This window comes from Podarcis liolepis (genome assembly GCF_965112155.1).
Source record: "Podarcis liolepis genome assembly, chromosome: 5".
Taxonomy (NCBI): domain Eukaryota; kingdom Metazoa; phylum Chordata; class Lepidosauria; order Squamata; family Lacertidae; genus Podarcis; species Podarcis liolepis.
The window spans coordinates 98,426,995-98,450,698 of record NC_139556.1 but is presented as its reverse complement, the minus strand read 5'-3'; the positions used below and the strand labels follow the sequence as shown (position 1 = coordinate 98,450,698).

Genomic DNA, 23,704 nt, shown 5'->3' with positions numbered 1-23,704 from the left:
TGTTTTGTTATCAGTATGAAAAGTGGGTAATTCGTGGAAGGGAATTTGGGTCGACTTTAGAAAAAAGGATTTAAGAATGAGTACTTATATATAAATTATGATGTTTATAAGGTAAAATCGATTTTTTAAAATGAATCAAATATAAAAAGGTTAAAAATTGGGGATAAGAACTTGTTGAATTAACAATTTGAATTGGAATATAAGAAGGGGAGGTGTGGGGAAGTCAGGGAAATATGTTATAGAAAATAAGGATTGTAAACTGTATATGTTTTTAATTTTTCTTTTTGTTTTTTCTTTTTGGCTTTTTAAAATGGAAAATTCTTAATAAATATCTATAAAAAAATATATAAAGCAGTATAGAAATGAAAATAATAATAATAATAATAATAATAATAATAATAATAGGGATTCAAAAGTGAAGATATAAATATATTGGCTTCTTAAAATCTACTGAAACACCATGAGTTGCACCCAAGATACACTCAGACGCACTGAACTCTTAACAAAATAAAAAAATTCCTTCCATGCACGCACACTTCTTCAGATCTGAAGAAGTGTGCATGCACACAAAAGCTCATACCAATAACAAACTTAGTTGGTCTCTAAGGTGCTACTGGAAGGAATTTTTTAATTTTGTTTTGACTACGGCAGACCAACACGGCTACCTACCTGTTAGCGATGTCCATTAATTTCATTGAGTCCTTCTTGTTACACCCTCATCTCTTCTCATCTCTTATCCCTCCTCTCTCCTCTTGGGCGATGCTTCTTCGCACCATTCCTACCCAGAGCCAGTGTGGTGTAGTGGTTAAGAGCGGTAGACTCGTAATCTGGTGAACCGGGTTCGCCGGGTCCTCTCCTCCTCCACATGCAGCTGCTGGGTGACCTTGGGCCAGTCACACTTCTTTGAAGTCTCTCAGCCTCACTCACCTCACAGAGTGTTTGTTGTGGGGGAGGAAGGGAAAGGAGAATGTTCGCCGCTTTGAGACTCCTTCAGGTAGTAATAAAGCGGGATATCAAATCCAAACTACTCCTCCTCTTCCTACCCACATCCAAACTTTTCCTCCACCTCTTGATTCCCTCCTCCGTGTAAAGCACCTCCTACGGATCAGGAAGTCTTGGTTTGGCTCCCAACCTTAAACTCGGCAGGCGGCCTTTGGCGAGCCACCCTCTCTCAGCCTCAGTCCTCTGCCTGCCCTACAGAAAACATAATACTGACCTGCCTAACCTCATCCAGCCCACCAATGAGTTCAGCCACCAGTTTCCACGTGCCGACAAACTGCACGACACACTCAGTCAATCAGCAGGAGTTCCAGGGTTGTTTCATGCCCAAATATCACGCACCCGAGAGACGCAGGGTGTTTTTAATCTGGAAGTTAGTACCTGGTTTTCCAAGAAGCGCCGGACTTTGTGAAGATCGGGATGGTAGTCGTTGCGGACAATGATCTGCAGCCAGCGGATGCGAATCTCTGCGTTCATGCCATCCAACTGAGCCGAGTAGCACTCAGAGAGCTTTGATATCACCTCTGAAGAGCACATACGGAAACGTTCAGAAATGGAACCAGGAGGCCTGGCAATTCTCCAACCCAGAAGGGCTTCAGACCCTTGAGAAGACTGAATTTGCAAACCTAACCCAACCACACCTTAATGCAAAAAATGCCCCTAGATTTTAGTCTGCTTCTGGCTTCCTCTGAAGTTCGTATAAGCGAAGGCAGCTAACATTCACTGCCATTCACAGCATGGCCGCTTCAGCTCATATGGTGAGATGCTCTGAACAACACTAAGGAGGAAATGAAACTCACAGGGACATAGGAAGCTGCGGTGGATCGTGCAGGTCCACTGCTCCATCTAACTCAATACTGTCTGCACTGGCTGGCAGTGGTTCTCGAGGCACAGAGACCTTTCTCAGCTCTACCTGGAGATGCCAAAACCAGACCTGGCATTTTTTTGCATGCAAAACATGGGCTACCCTTCCAAACTGCAGTCCTACCCCCAAACTGGCTACAGGCATGCTGATCCCAGAGGTGAGTGTAACAGTTAGACCGGATCTTTGCAATTTATAAAAAATACATGCTTTTGCCGTCTCTAGAGAATCCACAGCTGTGAAACACTGGCCAATTTCTTTCTCCAAATGGATGCGGCGAGATGCAGCGTCTTGCGACCATCTCTTTTGCTTAGGAGTTTGCAGTGTTTCCTTGCTGGCTAATAAGCCACCTGGCTGTCAGAGTCTATTACTGATAACTCTGGAAGACCTGAATATTTATTATTTGGTTATTGAATTTCTATACCACTTAATATATTAAAAGTATCTCTAAGTGGTGTACAAAGAGCTTAAACAACAGCAGACGACTTAAATATTACAAAAATAAACAGTTACATATTAGAATGTTACATTAATACAAAGTTATGTGGGGGAGGGATGGGGAGAGAGAGAGAGAGAGAGAGATCAATTCATTTTCCTTCTGACACACCCGCCTCCTCAGCCTCTGGATTCTCACCCAGGGCCCAAACAAACTCTCAGCAAGTCCACAAAAGTCTCACAACAAGAATAGTTCCTGGAAACAGCAGACATCACCCTAGTCTCCCACTCTTTATGAGAAGGCACAAGGCATGTGATATGTCCCCAGGCTGTCCACAGCTGTGTCCCATTCAGCTGCACTTGCCACACCCAGTTTCAGGTACAGCAGGCTTATCAAGTTTCCCAGGGGATCCTGTCCTCTCGTCCTCCAGCTCCATACTGCTGGCTGGTCACTCATGCCCCCATTTTATACTTAGGGCTGTCTCCTGTCTCCCATACGGACCTTTTACTCGCGACCTTCCAATTTTTCTGTCTGAGCTACGTAGGGACTCAGATGCTCACCTGCCAGCTCAACGAAACTCACCTTCAGGCAGCGGAGACCCGTCCAGCAGCCGGTCAAGGAAGAGCACAGTCTGGAACGTCCGCCATTCTGCGATATCAATGCTGCCAGCAGCAGCCACAGCATCCAGAGGCTCTGTAGTCCAGAGGCTAAAGAGCGTCTCCACGGGGCAGGTCAGACTGGATCCCTGAGATAAGTCTGGCTCAATTAAAGGAGGACCCGTCGCATTGAGCCAGCGTTCAAACTCTAGTCCTGCAACAGACACACAAAACAGAATCAGACAGGGAGCAGCCTGCACTTCTTTTCAGTCAGGTTTCTGTGAGCATTTGCAGCTATGTTATACTGGATCAGGCGGCTGGCAGAACACTATCAGAACTGGTTGGCAGTGGTCCTTCAGCATCTCAGACACAAATATTTCTTCAGTCCTGTCCCTGGGGATGTTTTTCGCTCGTGATACCAGTGTACTGTTCAACAGTGGATGGTACTCACTAGAAAGGCTGTGGACTCTCTTTCATTGGAGGTTTTTAAGCCGAGGTTGGATGGCCATCTGTCTTGGACCCCTTAGTTGAGATTCTTGCATTGCAGGGGGTTGGACTAGATGTTCCTTGGGGTACCTTCCAACTCTACTGAAGGAATGATCGCCAGGCGTGGAGCACACTTCCACCCGCAGACAAAGCCACAGCTGTCTGAACATCATGCCCTCTATCTAACCTTTGATCTCTTAGTGGTCTGCCGTGCCCTGTCTGTGACCTTTGTCTCCTTCATCATACACTGTGCAAGGGGGGAAATGATGCGGTGGAAACAGGTGCCAAAATAACTTTGTACCACCCCACGATCTCAGGCTTGGAAGATGCGTAAAGGTCATAGTCCAAAATGTATCTGACTGGTTTTGCATATTGTGCTAATAAAAGGAGCCTCCACAGAGCTAGCCGGCAGCTTGTCTTGGAGCATGCTTGCCAGCGTGCTTCTGCACAGCTCACCTGCAATACCAACTCCCACCTCATGCCTTCACTTCACGCTACGATTCTGTGATTCTATGAAACTGGGACGTTCAGAATGCAAGACATGTGCTCCACAACAAAGTAAAGCAAAGATTGAGTCCCAAGTCTACGGACCATGTGCCAAGGCAATCTTAATCTCCAATATCACAAAACAATCATGCCTCTCCCTTCTCCCCACTCCAAGCCCTACTCAGATGATGCCATGAAATAACACTATTATTGTTTACACTGCAGTCCTTGGATATGACACAGCTTGGGGTCAGGAATCCTGGAAATCATCTGCCCCAGTACAGATCACACCAAGCTTTTTAAGATCTTCCAAGGAGACCCTGCAGGTCAGTTCATGACCATTATTATTATTAACATTTCTATACCACCCTTCCACCTGTAGGTTTCAAGACGGTTCACAACATGAAATGCAAGATAAAAAATACAGAAAATATATAATAAAAACAAGAACCAGGGACGCGGACTTATAAAAAATATTGGGGGGGCCCGGGAAAGCTCATGAATAATAAATAAGCTCATGAATATGCAAATAAAGTGGCGCCGCCTCCTCATGAGCGAATAGGGGAGAGCGTGCTGCGCCTATTAATCAGCTCCGAAGGGTGGAGCTTTTGCTCGGGAGGGAGGGCAGGAGGCATGCAGCCCGACCCTGTGCATTTTGGGCTGGGGGAGCGGCGGCGATGGCACTCTGCTGGCGGGGCGGCGGAGATTATTGGGGGGCGGAGCCCCCCCAAACGAATTTTTGAGGGGGCTCGGGCCCCCTCAAGCCCCATGGAGTCGGCGCCTATGACAAGAACTGACCAATAACCTACTTCCCTTCCCACAAAAACATTTAAAAGGGTATCATATGTTAATTAGCCCAAGACCAGGTAGAAGAGGAATGTTTTTGCCTGGTGCCTAAAGGTGTATAACGAAGGCACCAGGTAAGGCTCCCTGGGGAAAGCATTCCACAAACGGGCAGCCACTACAGAAAATGGTTTGTCACCACATGGCACTGCAGAAGTGGGTCTTCTTGATGAGAGCAATACCCTATGATATCCCCTTCCTTGAGTAATCGGTGAGGTGGAGACTGCAATGAACTTTAAATGCTGCTTGAAAACTCTTGTGTTTACCCAAACTTCCCTGGACTCTGACTCTTAACTTTTTAATTTTCTGTTTGTACAATGCTCAGTTTGTGACATGTTTGGCTGTATCCAACAAAGAAGGTCCAGTGAAATTAATGAACCTCAGTCAGTCACATCCATTATTTCCAATGGGTTTATTCGGAATAGGGCTGACATTGGATACAACTCCTATTTTTTTCTTTTAATGTAGATTTTAGCAATGGATCAGAATGGAAGATGGAATATATCTGGTAAGGCTTGGGCTGGATATAGAAGGTTTTTTAATATGACCCAGGGCTACGGTGATTCAATGAGCAGGTGACCTACAGGGAATATCTGGGGAGATGCACACGAAAGGATTGGACTTGCATGGTCTTATGCTGGACCACTTTGAAGAATTGCAGGCATCCTTGCCAAAACAAACTAACAGTGGAGGCTGGCATTCCAGTTAACCACATGTGCTTTGACAGGAAAAGTAGATGCACACCACATAAGCCTGATTTTCCACCCGATCTGCATGTGGGGTTCATTTTGTTGCTCTGAGCAGTTTCAATTTCTCTGAGACACAACCCCACGGCTTTGCACAAATCTGTGGGTTGTTTAAAACACAACCCTAACAAGTAGCAGGGTGTCAAAGGCTGTTGAGCAGGCAGTGGCAGGCAGTTCCACAGGCTCAGGAGGGCCTTCAAGGAATTTTGCGGCAGTTTAACCTGCCTGCTCAGATGGAGGAGCCAAGCGCACCCTCGCTTGCTTCTGGGATCAGCTCCACCTTAGGAAGAGTACATACTCTAGAAGACAGGCTAGAAATCCACCACATAAAATCCACAAAATGTGAAGACAGGTGCCGTCTCTACTGAAGACCTTCACCATTCAACAAGCCTTTTAGTGGAGTTTTTATTATTATTATTATCCTAATCTGTATCTGTATCGGATCTGAACTGTTTTTACACATGGAACTGTCTTATGCATGGCTTCATCGCTGATGTTTTCACTGTTAAATCGCTTCAAGGTGTTTCAATGGAAGCAATTCATAAATGGAATTAAATAAACAAGCGACATAATTCTGTCGAGCCTGGTTTTCTTTCTTTCTTCTCCTCAGCACCTTTTAGAGATGATTTTCATGATGGATCCTTCTTTCTGCTGGCAGGCACAACACCAACCAGTCAGAGAGGGGAAGGAGGACAGGGGCAAACTCTTGAAACTGCAGGTGGTAGCCCATGGAAAATATATAGCTTGAAACTGAGCAGCAATTAAATTAAATGCAAATACAAGCCACCCAGCTCTCCACATGTCTTTGCTGCAGGCCACACCCTGTTAAATACTTCCCTTTTCTCCTCCCAGCACTAAGTGGTGTGAACTTAGAACAGCAACAGCATGAACTATATTCAGATTCCAGTATCAGTGATGAGTCAGCCATCGAAAGCAATTCACAGTTGTGACTTCCTTGAACCAAGCCCCTGGCTTCTCCTCCTTTGCTACGAATTGCAACCTGCAGATTTAGCTTAAGCTGCAACAGTGCAAGAAACAGTTGAATCACTGGCAGGCCAGAGGGGACAGCTCTTTGCTGCTTGCTTCTCATAGAATCATATAATTGGAAGAGACCTTCCATCGACCCCCTGCAATGCAGGAATCGCAACTAAAACACCCAGGACAGGTGGCTAGCCAAGTTTCCAAAGAAGGAGAGTCCACCACCTTCTAAGGAAGTCTGCTCCACTGCTGAACAGCTCTTACCTACGGGACCCTCGTACCCACGGGACCACCTCTCCTGGTATGTCCCAGGGAGGACCTTACGGTCTTCAAACTAAAACGTCTTGGAGGTCCCGGGCCACAGGGAGGTTAGGCTGGCCTCAACCAGAGCCAGGGCTTTTTCGGCTGTGGCCCCGATCTGGTGGAACGCTCTGTCACAAGAGACTAGGGCCCTGCGGGACTTGACATTTTCCGCAGGGCCTGCAAGACAGAGCTGCTCCACCAGGCCTTTGGCCAAGGCACAGTCTGACCCCCTCCTCTGGTAACCCTCATAGAACTCTAGCCCAATGGTTGCCATTAATTTGATTTTGAATTGATTTTAGAATGAATTGATTTTAGAATGTTGTGTTACTTTTATTGTTGTTAGCCGCTCTGAGCCCGGCTTCAGATGGGGAGGGCGGTATATAAATTATTATTATTATTATTATTATTATTATTATTATTATTATTATTATTACAGACAAGAAGTTCTTTCTGATGTTCTTGTAACTTGAAGCCATTGGTTCAAGTCCTACCCTCTGGAACAACATTAAGCAAGCTTGCTGCATCTTCCATATGGCAGCCCTTCATTTGAAGATGGCTATCACATATCCTCTCAGTCTCCTCTTTTCCAGGCTTAACATTCCCAGCTCCTTCAACCGTTCTTCATCAGGCTTGGTTTCCAGACCCTTGGTTTCTCCCATCCCATTCCAGCCTCTTTACCACCTGACTGCCAAAGAGGCCCACACAAAGCACCACGACTGTGGAGCCGTCCCCTCTCTCTGTCATTGTCTGAATGGCACAACAGCTGCTGCACTGCAAACCCACGGAATGAAGATGATGCTAGTGCAAAAGCTCCCAGAGTCATTTATTCTCATCGCGCTTCAACGAAAGCAAAATCAGCCAATGTGTTCTTCTCTACCTGTTCTGCTCTCAATGCATTGTTCTTTCAGTTCTGGAAAGAAAGCCAGGAAGGAATCCAAGAGATCTTGGGCCACAACACTAGTGAACTTGTACTTCTCGATGTAGGCCTGGAAGAGAGCCGGGAGAATGGGTCAAGGAGCTGGCAAGTTTCAGGGGAAAGAGAAAGACAGTTAAGTAGCAAAATCATATATATAACAGGGGAGGAAGGGCAATAACAGAGAAGGCGAAGGGGGATGGAACAAGCATGCAGAGGAAAAAGTGAGATGCAACAGGTAAGGAAAGTCTATTTCCCACAGGAGACTGCATAGGGGAGAGAGAGAGAGAGAGAGAGAGAGAGAGAGAGAGAGAGAGAGAGAGAAAGGAAGGAAGGAAGGAAGGAAGGAAGGAAGGAAGGAAGGAAGGAAGGACTTATGTAAACCCACATTACCACTAACACCCCAAATCATGAAACTCCTTCCTCCTAAAGATTCACTAAAGGACATTCATCTGTCACAAGAACTTCCTTTAAATTATTTGGCACTTCAATCCTTTAGGAAGGCCAGGCTGAATGCAGAAATAAAATATATAATGCTCCAGAAAGTTGTTGGTAATTGGAGAGCAGGGATGCAACTGGCATGCACAATACGCAGCATCTCTTGGCGTACATGAACACAAGGCTCAGGCTAATCGCAGAACAAGCCCGAAGCCACGCCTGAGAAAACCAGTGGAGATTTATCTAGCATACATTGCCATGTCAGCTGCTTAGATCAGATTAGAACAGTATGCCCCGCTTTTCTATTAAAATATCACTCAGAGCAGCTTACAGTGAAAAACAGAAATACAATATAAGGATACTAAAATGAAACAATCAACGTATTAATATTAAGAACAACAGTAATATATATCCCCGTTCCTGCTCCTCTTGCTGCATCCAGCCCAGCAATTTCTGGAGCTCTGACTCAGGACCCCTTAAGCATTGCCTCACTTTCCAGGCATCAGCTCTTCACCTGAAGACACCAGCACCAGGCTCTATTTTCTAACTGCTGCTTACTTGATCTCTTCCTTATCACTTGTGGGGATGGGGGGACAAGCAGTGAAAGGGGGATCTCTGGCAACATGTAGGCCACATTCTCAAGATGGGTGTTTGCCATGAAACCCCTTCTGTCTTGTATTCCTTCTCCACTACCTCCCAACTCATTGCTTTGACCGGTCTTGAAAGACCTACACGGGCTCCCAGTACATTTCCGAGCACAATTCAAAGTGTTGGTGCTGACCTTTAAAGCCCTAAACGGCCTCAGCCCAGTATACCTGAAGGAGCATCTCCACCCCCATCGTTCTGCCCAGACACTGAGGTCCAGCGCCGAGGGCCTTCTGGTGGTTCCCTCGCTGCGAGAAGCCAAGTTACAGGGAACCAGGAAAAGGGCCTTCTCGGTAGTGGCACCCACCCTGTGGAATGCCCTCCTATCAGATGTCAAAGAGAAAAACAACTACCAGACTTTTAGAAGACATCTGAAGGCAGCCCTGTTTAGGGAAGCTTTTAATGTTGAATAGACTATTGTATTTTAATATTCTGTTGGAAGCCGCCCAGAGCGGCTGGGGAAACCCAGCCAGATGGGCAGGGTATAAATTTATTATTATTATTATTATTATTATTATTATTATTATTATTATTGACTGAGTTGTTTTAACTGGGACCCTTTGCTGATCTATTTCACTGAGCGGTCTCCTGCAGAGGTATCCTCACCTAACAAACAGCTATTTTCAAGCCCTTGCTTAAAGCATGCCAACTGCCTCTCCTCCTCCTTTTCTAAATTTGACATCCCTCTCTTTCTCCTGGGTGTCTCAAAGGGAAATGCATACAGGCAAGAGTCTCACATACATGCACACGGACACACCCCGCCTCTGAAACCCAAGTTACTAACTCGAAGGAAGGCATCAAAGCGTGCTGGGTCTCCACAGAGCTGAGACAGGTAGTAAACAAAGCAGTAACCTTTCTCGTACGTGAAGAGGTTCATCAGATTGCTAGGATTCACACCTGTAAGAGCGAGGGATGGGGGGTAGGCAAGGGGAGGGGAGGGGAGGAGAGAGAGAGAGAACACAGTAGTATCTTGGTAAAGCTGCAAGCAAAAATGCCATCAGAAGCTTCCTTGGTCCACAGCTTTTCCCCCTCCTCCTTAGATTACGGCTTTTAATGACTTATTTATACAACATCATCAGTGCCTATGGTGCTCCATAAAGTTTCAGAAGCAAAACATGAAACAGGCCCCTGCAACACCACATGCCAAGAGTTTGCAATCTAGAGCAGGAAATGGAGAAGGCAAGAGAGAGAGAGACATGAATCTGTGGTCACAGCCACACTTCTTCAACCAGGCATTTGGTTGATTAGGATTCTATGGCTTTTAAAATCTGTTTGGGGGGGGGGGTTATTGGCTTATTTTTGTTTTATTATGTATTTTATATTCTCATTTTCTGTTTTTCTGCTGTGAACCACCCTGGGATCTTGGAAAGGAAAGGAAAGGAAAGGAAAGGAAAGGAAAGGAAAGGAAAGGAAAGGAAAGGAAAGGAAAGGAAAGGAGAGGAGAGGAGAGGAAAGGAGAGGAAAGAGGAAAGAGGAAAGAGGAAAGAGGAAAGAGGAAAGAGGAAAGAGGAAAGAGGAAAGAGGAAAGAGGAAAGAGGAAAGAGGAAAGAGGAAAGAGGAAAGAGGAAAGGAAAGGAAATCCAACATTTTAATAAGGAATGGGGGAAATTTATAATTTATCTTAAAAACCACTGTAAACAGCTAAAATTGTTAGTAGGATTGGAATAACACTTGTAGTTTAATGGTGAATTTTGGACACAATGGAGAGGTAAAAGATTTGGATTGTTCTAAAAGATGCAAGAGGAAATGACTAACAATAGGACCCACAAAGGGGAGGAGGGAAATCCAGGAGATTCTTTGGAATCTTGTTTCTATGTCGTATGTTGGATATGTGACTGTAAAATTTTAATCTGAACCCCCCCCCCCCACAAATGAATAAATTTATAAAAAGGGAAGGAAAATAAAAATAAAATAGCACCCTTGTACCACTTTCATAGTTTCCTCTAAAGGATCTTGGGTACTGCAGTTTGTTAAGGGTCTCCTAAGAATTCTCATCACTCTTTACAAACTACAGTTTCCAGGGTCACTTGGGAGAAGCCACAGCTGTGAAAGTGGCGTAAGAGTGTTTCCTGGAGGAAGCACACAAAGAAGGGCCTCAGATGGTGATCACAGGGTCTGGGTTGGTTCATATGGGGAGAGGCGGTCCTTGAGGTATTACCATCAAGTTATCTAGCAGTTAGGCCTTAGTAATCTCCTGGGGTTCTTACAGTGCAATCCTACAGAGTTCAGTGGGGCTTAGGCTTACTGTCAGGCAGTAAGCACAATTCCAAGTGTTGGTGTTGACTTTTAAGGCCCTAAACTGCCTCGACCCAGCATACCTGAAGGAGCGTCTCCACCCCCATCATTCTGCCCGGACACTGAGATCCAGCGCCGAGGGCCTTCTGGCAGGTCCCTCACTGCGAGAAGCAAAGCTACAGGGAACCAGGCAGAGGGCCTTCTCGGTAGTGGCACCTGCCCTGTGGAACGCCCTCCCATCAGATGTCAAAGAGATAAACAACTACCGTATTTTTCGCTCTATAAGACACACTTTTTCCCTCCTAAAAAGTAAGAGGAAATGTGTGTGCATCTTATGGCGCGAATATAGGCTGCACAGCTATCCCAGAAGCCAGAACAGCAAGAGGGATCGCTGTGCAGCGATCCCACTTGTTGTTCTAGCTTCTGGGTTAACCGCGCGAAGCCTCTTCAGGACAGGGGGAGCCTTCATCCTGCTGCCCTGAAGAGGCTTCGTGCGGCTATCCCAGAAGCCAGAACAGTGAGAGGGATCGCTGCGCAGCGATCCCTCTTGCTGTTCTGGCTTCTGGGATTCAGAATATTTTTTTTCTTGTTTTCATCCTCCAAAAACCAGGTGCGTCTTATGGTCTGGTGTGTCTTATGGAGCGAAAAATACGGTACCTGACATTTAGTAAAGGTACCCCTGCCCGTACGGGCCAGTCGTGACCGACTCTAGGGTTGTGCGCTCATCTCACTTAAGAGGCCAGGAGCCGGCGCCGTCCGAAGACACTTCCGGGTCACGTGGCCAGCATGACGAAGCTGCACTGGTGAGCCAGCACCAGTGCCGCACACGGAAACGCCGTTTACCTTCCCGCTATAGAGCGGTACTTATTTATCTACTTGCTTTCGAACTACTAGGTGGGCAGGAGCTGGGACCGAACGACGGGAGCTCACCCCGCTGCGGGGATTCGAACCGCCGATCTTACGATCAGCAAGTCCTAGGCACTGAGGTTTTACCCACAGCGCCACCCGCGTCCTGACATTTAGAAGACATCTGAAGGCAGCCCTGTTCAGGGAAGTTTTTAACATGTGACATTTTGATGTATTTTTAATCCTTGTTGGAAGCCGCCCAGAGTGGCTGGGGAAACCCAGCCAGATGGGCTGGGTACAAATAATAAATTATTACGATTAGTAGTAAGAATTGCAGCCTTATAGACCCTTCTGTAGTCAAAGAATGTAAAGAAGCAGGGAGATGAGGGAAAGAAGGGAACCTGGCAATGCAGGGGCGTGTTGTGGGACTGAAATCCAAAATAACCACCTCCATACTTTATCGCGAAAGCTTGTTGCCTGCCCCTAATTTAGAGCAGCATTTTGATAACAACTTCCACTGTGCTGTGATATTTCACGCTTGGCCTCTCTCTGCGACACTGAATTTGCTTTGTGGAACTGACCCAGGATGCAGCCACCTATTTCAGGCTTCAAGGGGTGGAGGGGTGGGATGAGATTACAGCCATGATAGCAGAAGCTCATGCATAACAGGAAGCCAGAGGTGGTCAGGGTGAGCCGGCCTGTTTTATAAAAGCCGAGACCCAGCCGGCTAATCTCAATGCAGGACATACCTGGCTCCAGCTTCACCTGAAGCTTGCTAACAGGGTTGTCCTCCCCAAGCAGCTTCATCTGCCTGTGGAGGGCATCAAGGCGGAAGGCAGTCTCCAGGCACGTAAAGGCAGCACCTGCACACGAAAACAAAATGTGTTGGTGCCTGAAGCCTGCAGCCCAAAATCTGGCTGTGCATTTCAAATATACATGTGGACTTCAGCTTCCCTTCCCGTTGCAGCTCCTAGCCACCTCTTTTCTCTGATCATTCTCTCTCCCAGTCCCTCCGGCCCTCTCACACACCTCCTGTGGCCTTCTGCTTTTGCCTTCCCTCCTCTGGACCGCTCCCAGTTCGAAACCCCATTTCTTAACCTCCCTGTGACCCTCCCTATTAGGCCTGCTCTCTTCACGGGACCTCACCATTCTGACCCAGTCCTTGCTACCATCTGAACAGCTCACCCACTGGCAGACTGTCCCCACCCGTCTGTGACATCATGGAAGGCCACCCAAACACAACAAGAAGCTACATTGCCAAATTGCAAAACCCTTCAATCTTGGCATTATAATTAAGTTTCAGGGAAAGAAATTAGTTCATTCAGCCTTACAACCATTTTACAGAGAAGGGGTGGGCACACTTCAGGTTTGTGGCATCTGCTTCCTCTGTTTTTCACTAAAACCCCAAGGGAACCCAACTGGAGCCAACTGCAAAATAGTGGGTAGGATATAGACTTGGAATCGGTGCACACGCTTAGCCCAGGAATTTATATCCAGAACTTCAACTGAGCTCATAGTCCTTCCACACAAAAATCCACTCCTGGTTTCCCCCCAAAGCTTTCTTTAGTTTAGCAGCTTAATTTAGAGAATTCTGATCTACTGCAGATTGTCCAGACATCTACCAGTTGATTGCAATCAATCTTCTGCCCACAACTGCTGTGAAGTAGGTCACTGTTTCAGGAACTGGTGAAATGAAGGCCAAGAGCAAGCAGCTAATCTGAGATAAATGACCAAGTTGAAATCCTGGACTTCCCAAGAAACGCCCAGTGTTCAGCAGAGGAGATGGCACAGGATCTCAAGGAAGCAGGTGATGGAATGGTGTAAACTTTAGGGCTGTCACCCTAAAGGCAATTTTAAATCAAGTTATGTGACAGCTGCTACCACATGTTGAGCTGTTCAAGTGCATCACATAAACTGGGACGTTTTCTGCATGGAACTGGAAACCTTTTCATGTATCAGTTAACCAAGAATCAAGCTGCAACCCACAATTCATCGACTCCAGAGTAGTCTCATTAAAATTCAGTTGTTTCCGTTTCAGTGGTCCAATCTCTCCTCTGATTTCCTATCTTATTTGTCTTCAGAGGTCAAGGTTGGGTATGATTAAAAGACTGGGAAAGCAGGATTCTTGGTTCGGTACATATAAAAAGATGGAGGGGGTTTTTGCTTGATGCTACTGTTACATGTGTGCTGATGTATCATTTGATTAAACAGAAAGAAAAAAGGTTAACAGCAATTGTGAGATGATACAGGATTGCAGGACTTTGCAACCTGACTACCCTTCTAGAATTAACGTACCGAGACAAAATACTGAAGCAACTTTTTTAAAAGCTAGTTCTGGACTAGTTAAGCTTCTCTCTTCTTGCCCTTGGGATACTGCTTAAACAGCCCTCGCGTTAACTGTAAGGTTGTTATTGTACTTCACCAGATCTTAACCTATTATAGTATTTTTAAGAATGGTTTCCAAATGTCACTGAATTTGTCCATGACAAGTCTGCGTTTATATGCAAGTTGTTCATACGTTGCGAGTTTGTCTAAGTCTTCAATCCAATCGTAGAAGGGAATTAGGGCTACTCGGGGCGGGATCTAAAACCCACTTCAAATAATGGTTTCAGATCTTGATTAAATAATGATGGCTTTTGCCAAAGGACGGACAAACTGCTTTACGGACGTCGGGAGACAAAGGGGAAATTTGCTCCCGGGAGGGGAGGAGCCGTGGGGAGGTATCTTGAGCCTGGCTTCCAATTTGTTAAGAACGGTTATTTGGGAAGTATCAGGAGCTCCAAGAGATCTAGAACGTCAGGATTGCAGCTCCCTGATGCTTGGTTAGATGAGTGTAGATGCTATAAGAATGGCAGCTCTTGAGGGCCCCTGGTAACGGCACCCAGGTTGCTGAAACAAGCTCTTCTTTTCAAATGATGTAAACAAGGTCACGGAAGCGCCACCTACCCTGCCGCTTACCATAGGTCTCAGTGGTGATCCGGCGCTGAGCGTAAGTGGCCAGCCCCTCGCTCAGCCACATCTCTTCCCACGTGGCATTGGTGACGGCGTTGCCAAACCAGCTGTGGGCCACTTCGTGGATGACATCGATGATGAGGAATTCGTCGCTCTCCAGGATGGAAGAGATTATGAAGGTGAGGCAGGGGTTCTCCATGGCGACAATGGGGAAAGAGGGAGGAAGGAAAACGATGTCGTACCTGGAAGGGACAAGGAGGGGGCGGGCAGGACGCAGGTCACTCTCAGGACCTTGGAGCCATAATTCTCACAATTGTGTGGAAATGCATAGAGGAGTCCTCCTTCCCAGCAGTGGAGGACTTTGGGCTCTCAATTTCAGCAGCGCCTTGTGAGAGCCTCTCGAGCTCTGTTCTAAAGCATTGTTTTGGTGCCCCAGTGCGACCTCAACAATCACGCCACCCTAAAACTGCCTGTTCCCAGTCTCTCCTAGCCCATCTGTGCACTCTGGGTGCGGTGGGAGAAAAACTGCCATTTAAGCGGTAGGGTTGGCTGTATGTTACACATCCACCACTTCTCAAAGGAGCTGAGAGCGGCAAACCTGAGATTTTCCCATGTTATGGGGGTAGATCAAGACAGGGACTGGCTTTGTGCAAGGACTCAAGCTCTGTAACACAGTGCACAAAATCAGTTCTGGAGTTCCTTTATAATGGCACACAATCCAATGGACTAGCCCCTTATTTATCACAATCTTTCTACTTGCAGTAGGAGAATGAAAGAATAATGCAGCCCTCCACAGCTACGGCAATGCCTCCCCTCCCACATTCACCTGCCACCATTTAAGAAGGATGTTGACAAGCTGGAATGTGTGCAAAGGAGGGCAACCCAGATGATCAAGGGTCTGGAAACCAAGCCTGATGAGCAACAGTTGAGGGAATTGGGTATGTTTAGCCTGGTAAAGGGGAGACTGGGAGGAGATACGATAGCCATCTTCAAATATCTGAAGGGCTGACACATGGAAGATGGAGAAAACTTGTTTTCTGCTGCTATGGATGGTAGGACCCGAACCAATGGATTCAAGTTACAAGTAAGGAGATTCCGACTAAACATTGGGAAGAAATTTCTGGCAGTAAGAGCTTTTCAACAGTGGAATGGACTCCTTCAGAAAGTGGTGAGCTCTCCTGCTTTGGAGATTTTTAAGCAGAGATTGGATGGCCGTCTGTCATGGCTGCTTTCATTGAGATTCCTGCATTGCAGGGGGTTGGACTAGATGACCCTCAGGGCCCCTTCCACCTCTATAATTCTATTCTATGATTCTATGACTCCATGAAGAGCCTTGAACAATTGTTGTATTCTTGATTGAGGGAGGCTCAGTATAACCATTTGAAAAACCACCATTTAAAAGTCTAACATTTCACCCATTAGCTCTGGATTCTGATCCTTTTGCACTCTGTGTCAGAATGAGCCAGACTTTATATTATTCCAAGTTTTCTGTGCAAGGAAACAGCGTGCTCGCAATTTGCCAAAGCACCCTTAACTTCAGAATAAAACCCTTCCGGATGAGGCACCCATTGGACACCTGATACCATTCTTGGTACCCAAGAGGTGCTGGTGGCAGGCTAGAAAAGAGGCCCTTGGAACTCCTGAATCACGGCCTCTACAGATACCTTCAATTTTATTCCAAAAGCGTGAATGCACCAAACCTACCTTCCCCATATATAGGGTCCATAGAGGCTCTCTGCAGCGCTGAGCCAGCGCTCAACCCGACCCGAGAGTTTGCTGATAGCTGTTGACAGCAGGCATGGTTCCGCCCACACTTTGCTCCTGTTACAAAGACAGCAACAGTCAACTCACTGACTTCATGCTGGTTCCGCCATTCATATCATTCACTAGTGATTTTGGATCCCTGTTACAAAAACTAAAATAGACATTTGCAGACAATTTCAAGGTCTAAGTCAGGAGTTGTCAACCTGGTCCCTACCAGCCAGTAGTGGGCATTTCAGGATTCTAGGTGGGCGGCAGGGGGTTCTACGGCACAAGCTGAATCCTCCTTCCATCGAGGACTGGTGGGCGGTAAGGAAATTTAACCACCAAGAAAGATGCATTAGTGGGCAGTAGGATAAAAAGGTTGACTACCCCTGGTCTAAGTAAAGTTCCTGATTGATGATTAGGCAAAAGCCACAAATATTTTCCTGGATATGGAGATGCCACACTGTGTGGCAGGTGTCTTGTGGCACAACTAGTCAGCAGTGTTCAAGCTGCACAGGTCTGATCTACAAGTGTGCAGTGTCCCATGTCACCAGGAACAGCTTTTCCTGATCCATCCGGCTCGATGACTTCCAAGCACAAGCCTTGCATTTACGCATTAGCCTGGTTGCCGCAGGTGAGCAAGGATTCCGTGCAGGCGAGAAAGTGGGCTGGTGGAGGAGGCATAGACTGCTCCATCCTTCCTTGATCAGTCCACTTGGTTTCTGTGACAGAAACCATGAGAAGGAAAGTCTATTCCTCCACCACCAGCATGGAAATGCAACAGGCCAGAGGAAGGCACCTGGATCACTCTATCCCTTCTCCACCACTCTGCTCAGTAGAAAGCAGTTTTCTACTCTTCCACCACCAGCACGAAAATGCAGGCTAGTAAAAGAACAATGAAAACATACAGGCTAATGAACTTTGTGGGCGCATTTGAAAGGCTGCTAAAGCAGCTCCTCACAACGAGCACAGCTCAGGCAGACAAAAGTAGCTTACCTAGGACCAATGTCTGCAGGTACAAGGTCCCCTGCCACCAGTGCCACAAGGTAAGCAGGAATTGGGTATTCCATGTAGAACTGATAGGTGCCCTCTTCTTCCTCATAGGTGCTTTGGGTAGCACTCATCAACACTTGCATACCTGCAGGAGCCTGGAAAACAAGCAACGGGCTGTCAGGATGCTCTACGGGCCAAGGAGACTAACAGCTGGTTTGCACAACACTCAGTTGCCTAGTCTGCACATCCCAGCAAGCTAAACTGTGCCTTACCAGGACTGTATGCAAACATGCAGAGTCCTGGAGAGGAGCAAGCAGCCACTCTGCTCTTCCCTGGTCCTTTTTGTTTTTCTGTGCTGTGCTGAGCTAAGCCAAGGTTTGACTTGGCATGACATCCAAGCACAAGGAGGGCTGTAACTCAGGGGAAGACCATCTGCATTGCCTGCACAAGATCCCAGGTTTAATCCTTGGTGCCTCCAAGTAAGGCTGGGGAAGGCTCCCTATTTAAACCCTGGAGAGTCGCTGCCAGCCTGTGTTGACAATACTGAGCTAGATAAACAAGGCAGCTTCCCTTGTTCCTATGGGGTGAAGCTCGCTCCTCTCTAACCACAAACTGTTGCAAAAGTTTTTTCTTGACTAGTGCTTGCAGTTGGTAAGGAGAGAGTTTAACTACAATTCTGGGTTTGGACAACAGGCTAAGCCAAACCTGGGCTTAGTTCAGCCCAGTGAAGGAGCAAAACCAAAAAAGGAGTGGGGAGCAGCTGAGAGTTCTTCTCTGGGAACTCACATATTCACTGTTTGGTGACATGCAAACCAGGCAAATGTGCACTAAAAAAAATAAAAATTTCCCATGCAATCCAAATTCCTAAGACAAACGGAACTCTATACAAACTGTGAAAATTGAGCAGATTTTCATAATTTCTCCAAGTCTGCATAACTTTTTGTTGCTCTGCCAGTCACTTGTAGGTCAAAAGAGCAGTAAAGGGCACTAGGGTTCTGTCTTGGGCCCAGTCTTATTCAACATCTTTATCAACGACTTGGATGATGGACTCAAGGGCATCCTGATCAAGTTTGCTGATGACACCAAACTGGGAGGGGTGGCTAACACCCCAGAGGACAGGATCACACTTCAAAACGACCTTGACAGATTAGAAAACTGGGCCAAAACAAACAAGATGAATTTTAACAGGGAGAAATGTAAAGTATTGCACTTGGGCAAAAAAAAATGAGAGGCACAAATACAAGATGGGTGACACCTGGCTTGAGAGCAGTACATGTGAAAAGGATCTAGGAGTCTTGGTTGACCACAAACTTGACATGAGCCAACAGTGTGACACGGCAGCTAAAAAAGCCAATGCAATTCTGGGCCTCATAAATAGGAGTATAATAATAATAATAATTTTTTATTTATACCCCGCCCTCCCCAGCCAAGGTCGGGCTCAGAGCGGCTTACAAGCAATAATAAAAACAAGATGAGTGATTACAACTTAAAAACAAAAATAAAATACAACATTAAAATAATGGAACATTAAAATATTAAAATATAGCATCTAGATCAAGGGAAGTAATAGTGCCACTGTATTCTGCTCTGGTCAGACCTCACCTGGAGTACTGTGTCCAGTTCTGGGCACCACAGTTCAAGAAGGACACTGACAAACTGGAACGTGTCCAGAGGAGGGCAACCAAAATGGTCAAAGGCCTGGAAACGATGCCTTATGAGGAACGGCTAAGGGAGCTGGGCATGTTTAGCCTGGAGAAGAGGCGGTTAAGGGGTGATATGATAGCCATGTTCAAATATATAAAAGGATGTCACATAGAGGAGGGAGAAAGGTTGTTTTCTGCTGCTCCAGAGAAGCGGACACGGAGCAATGGAGCCAAACTACAAGAAAGAAGATTCCACCTAAACATTAGGAAGAACTTCCTGACAGTAAGAGCTGTTTGACAGTGGAATTTGCTGCCAAGGAGTGTGGTGGAGTCTCCTTCTTTGGAGGTCTTTAAGCAGAGGCTTGACAACCATATGTCAGGAGTGCTCTGAGGGTGTTTCCTGCTTGGCAGGGGGTTGGACTCGATGGCCCTTGTGGTCTCTTCCAACTCTATGATTCTATGATTCTATAAAGCCCCAGCTCCTACCATTGGGAAATCCTTCCTGCCAACCCTCTGGCATCTGAGATAACAACAACAAGAGATTAGACAGCCAAACAGCTTTTTCTAGAAAGGATATTCAAGAGGTGTGAGCAGTATCAGTTGAAGCAAGATGTCTCTGCCCTAGCCTGGGGTGAGAAGAAAGAGAGATTGTGATCCACTAATATACCAACTAGCCAGTTTCTCATGGACCAGTATTGTCAGCCTTTCAAAAAGGATACTGAATCAGACTTCAATTTGAACGTCAGGCAGCTACATTTGTGAGCGAGCGTTAATGCTCAAAAGCATTTAACGCAAATTAGTTATGCCTTAAGAGAGCCTCAGAGTGTACTCTTGCTTTTTAAAATTTAAAGCACACCCGTGGACTGCAGGGGTTCTAGTAATAAACAAAACAAAAAAGCAATCCCGCACAAGTCTGAAGTCAGCTCAGCCTAATCCTCCAACCACTTGAGTGAACAAGAAGAAGAGTTTGGATTTGATATCCCGCCTTTCACTCCCTTTAAGGAGTCTCAAAGCGGCTAACATTCTCCTTTCCCTTCCTCCCCCACAACAAACACTCTGTGAGGTGAGTGAGGCTTAGAGAAGTGTGACTAGCCCAAGGTCACCCTGCAGCTGCTTGTGGAGGAGCGGGGAAGCGAACCCGGTTCACCAGATTACGAGACTACCGCTCTTAACCACTACACCACACTGGCTCTCAGGAGACACAGATCAAAGTCTCTTGTGCTGATTGAAAGGGATCAAGAGGTATAAAAGACAGTGGCTCATGGATGCCCAATAATGTTTATTTCAGAGTCCAACTCCTGAAGAAAAAGAACCAGAGTTCTTTGGGAAGAGGGGGATGCTTAGAACCTGACTGCCTACCTGCACATGGCCTTCTGGCATCAGACCCAGCAGATAAAGGAAAAGTTGTTAGCCAAACACCCATCCCAAAAGTATTAATATGGTATAAGGGAAAGCACCAAACTTTCCCCCCGAGCAGGTCTGTTCAGACAGATCCCAACATTTCACAGAGCACAGCAACCTAAACGACTGTTTCTCCTCCCTAAGGAAACGGTGGTTTGTTACAGGCTTCCTCCTACCTTGACGATGGCGGAGTAAGTACATTTCACAGCTGGCGTGTCAAAACAGGGGAAGAAGGAGCGATTGCACACGGAATGGCCTTGCGTGAAGACAAATGGCTTGGCGTTGCCGTAGGTCAGCTCAGGATCCAGCCACCAAATCTAATGGAAGCAACAAGAAGGAATGTGTGAGAAGCAATGGCCGTAAGGGAGCAGAGAGTATTTTTTAAAAGAGTGAGACGAGTTTCATTTTATTAAACTGCACACATCACTCATGAGGGAAGGGGAGAGGGAGGCAGACAAGCTGGCAAATACCCGACTCCGTGTCTGTCCATGAGTAAGCCAGACTGTGTCCTTTTCTACCACCAACACTGGCATAACCGTAGTGGAGGACCAACCAAATGCCCTGTATGAAAGTGAACCAGGAGTGGCAGGCAAAGACACCACCGCAGTTTATCCATGTTGAAAGCTGTCTAATTGTTAATAGCTAATTACCGTATTTTTCGCTCTATAAGACGCAACAGACCATAAGACACACCTAGTTTTTGGAGAAGGAAAACAAGGGAAAAAATATTCTGAATCCCAGAAGCCAGAACAGCAAGAGGGATCGCTGCGCAGCGAAAGCAACAATCCCTCTTGCTGTTCTGGCTTCTGGGATAGCTGCGCAGCCTGCATTCGCTCCATAAGACGCACACACATTTCCCCTTACTTTTTAGGAGGGAAAAAGTGAGTCTTATAGAGCAAAAAATACGGTACTTAGCCAGTCCGTACCACTACTACTTAACACACCAGAAGGAATGGCTCCTCCCAGACGTACCTCATCACCACTTCAGATCACCAATTCTTTGCTCTACCAAACTCAGCTGCCTTGAGGAAACATACCTAATGCCATCTCTGCATGCTTTTTGCCAGCAAGCTCAAGCATCAATTTTTGTTCAAGAAAGGTGTTTAAAATAACACTGACAGAGGCCCAAGCTGGTGTCATTTCCATATTGCTGCTGCTAGTTTTGCAGTATTGTTCTGTTTGTAACAGGTATTTTGTTTTAATTGTTTGATCCATGACTTTAGGCAATCTATCAAAAAGTAAGTTTTATAAATAAAAATGAATATTCAGAGGGCATCAACAAGTCAAGGGCTGGCTGGTTTCTTCCGAACAGACTTCTTTGTCCCACACTTTCCCATCATGTGTGCTTGAAGGTTTTCCGTTTTATCTTTTCCCTGGTGCCATACATCTGCTCTGATTTCACAAACCAGAATAATAGCACGTTTCTCTATGCTTGATTTATAGCAAAGAAATAACTTCTCTGTGTAATTGCAGGCAAATTCCCCTCCCCATGTGATTGTTCTTCTCAGCAACCCTGGCTCACCTGACCTTACCATAACTGGAATCCTCCGCACTGGACTAACCTCCACTGGCGGCATCACAATGTGTACAAGTGCCATTAGAAACAGAATTAAAATGCAATGCCAAAAACAGCGGCAGGACTTACATATATGCCTAATTTCTACATACACAGCAAGCCTTGCTCACAGTGAATCCAGATGACCCTTAGCCACGTGGTAGCTTAACCTTTGCTTCTGCCGTCCAGATGTTTGCACTATTATTTATTATTTTTATTTATTAAATGTGTATACTGCCCCACACCCATAGAACTCAGAGTGGGTCAACTATAACTCCCACCAGCACAAGAACATAGGAAAAGCTCTCTCATACTAAGAATGGAAGCCCTTTTTGGACTATCTCGGAAATATTATAGTTTGATGAACTTGCAAGCGGGATCTGAAATGTGAGCAACAGAAGGAATTAGAGAATATAGTATTGATATATTGGTATAAGAAGGTATTGTGCAGCAAGCGGGGGACTGAAACACAATGGAAAATGGGGCGGGAAGTTGAGGTAAGTTAAAATTATTATGTACTGAAGTATATATGTCCAACTTTTGAAAATTCAATAAAAATTATAAAAAGGAAGCTACCTCATAGTGAACCAGGCCACTGGTCCACCTTGCTCAGTACTGCCCACACTGACTGGCAGCAGCTATAAAGGGTTTCAAGCAGGGGATGTTCCAGGCCATACCTGGAGATGCCAGCGACTGAACCTGAGACCTTCAGCATGCAAAGCAGACAACTGTAGTTCCAAACATCCGGAGAGGACCAGGTTGGTAACTTTCCACAGTGTGCATGCAGTCAGCTGGCAGCCTGGTCATCTGTCCTACCCTGCCAAGTGGTGCAGAGAATCTGACTATATTCCTGCCCTTAATCAGAAACCCAGAGGAACAGTAAGAGTTTCCTCACTTATCCGGACACCACAGATCAGCAGAGGGAAAGTACTGAAAAGGCTGCTGCTACCCCTCAGCTTCCAGCACCAAGCCTGTTGGCAGCCACATCATGGACTTGGCATCAAAGGAATTATGCATGGTCAAAAACACACTACATTTTACATTCTTTTTCTGATTCAATGATTAATCTTTCGGTTGGAAGAAATAATCCAGGAGTCGTCCCAAACTAGGTTGCCCAGGCTCCAGACACAGACACCCCCATATTAGATCAACCCTCTCTCTCTCTTGGCCCTCAATCATAGCTGCATGTTGGGCCAGCTGTGACATCGGTAGCCAGCTGACCATTCCCCTCTCTTCGCCCTCTCCCTATTTTTTAAAATTCCAAGCTCTAAACAGGACGGAGAGATTCAAGCATGCCATTCATTGAGTGGGCATCTAGCTAGTTCCAAAACATTTCGATCTCCAGGCTACAAGCCTATTTTTTATATATATTTGGACTTTTACGGTAAAGACAGTTCAAGCCTCCCTACAAATCTGCGCTTTACGCCAAACAGCATAAGGAGAAATGAAATGCTCATAAAATGTGTGCCTTGTTCACTTGGAAAGAACAGCAAGGGAGGAGTGCAGAGAAACAGAAGGAAATTAATCCAGAGCTGTGTCAACATTTCGAACGAAATGGCACAGAGGTCTCCAGCTGTCTTGACCACGGGCAGCCTTCCAAAG

At 46.1% G+C, this 23,704-nt stretch overlaps 1 protein-coding gene across 2 annotated transcripts in view; it reads right to left on the bottom strand.

Moving 5' to 3' along the window:
- The window catches only part of RNPEPL1 (arginyl aminopeptidase like 1), a 33,156-nt gene that overhangs the window by 4,516 nt on the left and 4,936 nt on the right, over positions 1 to 23,704 (bottom strand). Inside the window, exons 2-10 of one of the 2 annotated variants that reach the window (XM_083504014.1) lie at positions 20,724 to 20,864; positions 17,507 to 17,658; positions 16,469 to 16,585; positions 14,771 to 15,006; positions 12,562 to 12,675; positions 9,516 to 9,628; positions 7,613 to 7,721; positions 2,880 to 3,107; positions 1,381 to 1,523 (exon numbers count right to left, since the gene is read on the bottom strand). In XM_083504014.1, coding sequence (XP_083360140.1) covers positions 1,381 to 1,523; positions 2,880 to 3,107; positions 7,613 to 7,721; positions 9,516 to 9,628; positions 12,562 to 12,675; positions 14,771 to 15,006; positions 16,469 to 16,585; positions 17,507 to 17,658; positions 20,724 to 20,864 — 1,353 coding nt within the window. Of the gene's footprint in view, positions 1 to 1,380; positions 1,524 to 2,879; positions 3,108 to 7,612; positions 7,722 to 9,515; positions 9,629 to 12,561; positions 12,676 to 14,758; positions 15,007 to 16,468; positions 16,586 to 17,506; positions 17,659 to 20,723; positions 20,865 to 23,704 lie in introns of both variants that reach the window. The other variant, XM_083504013.1, reaches the window with a different exon arrangement.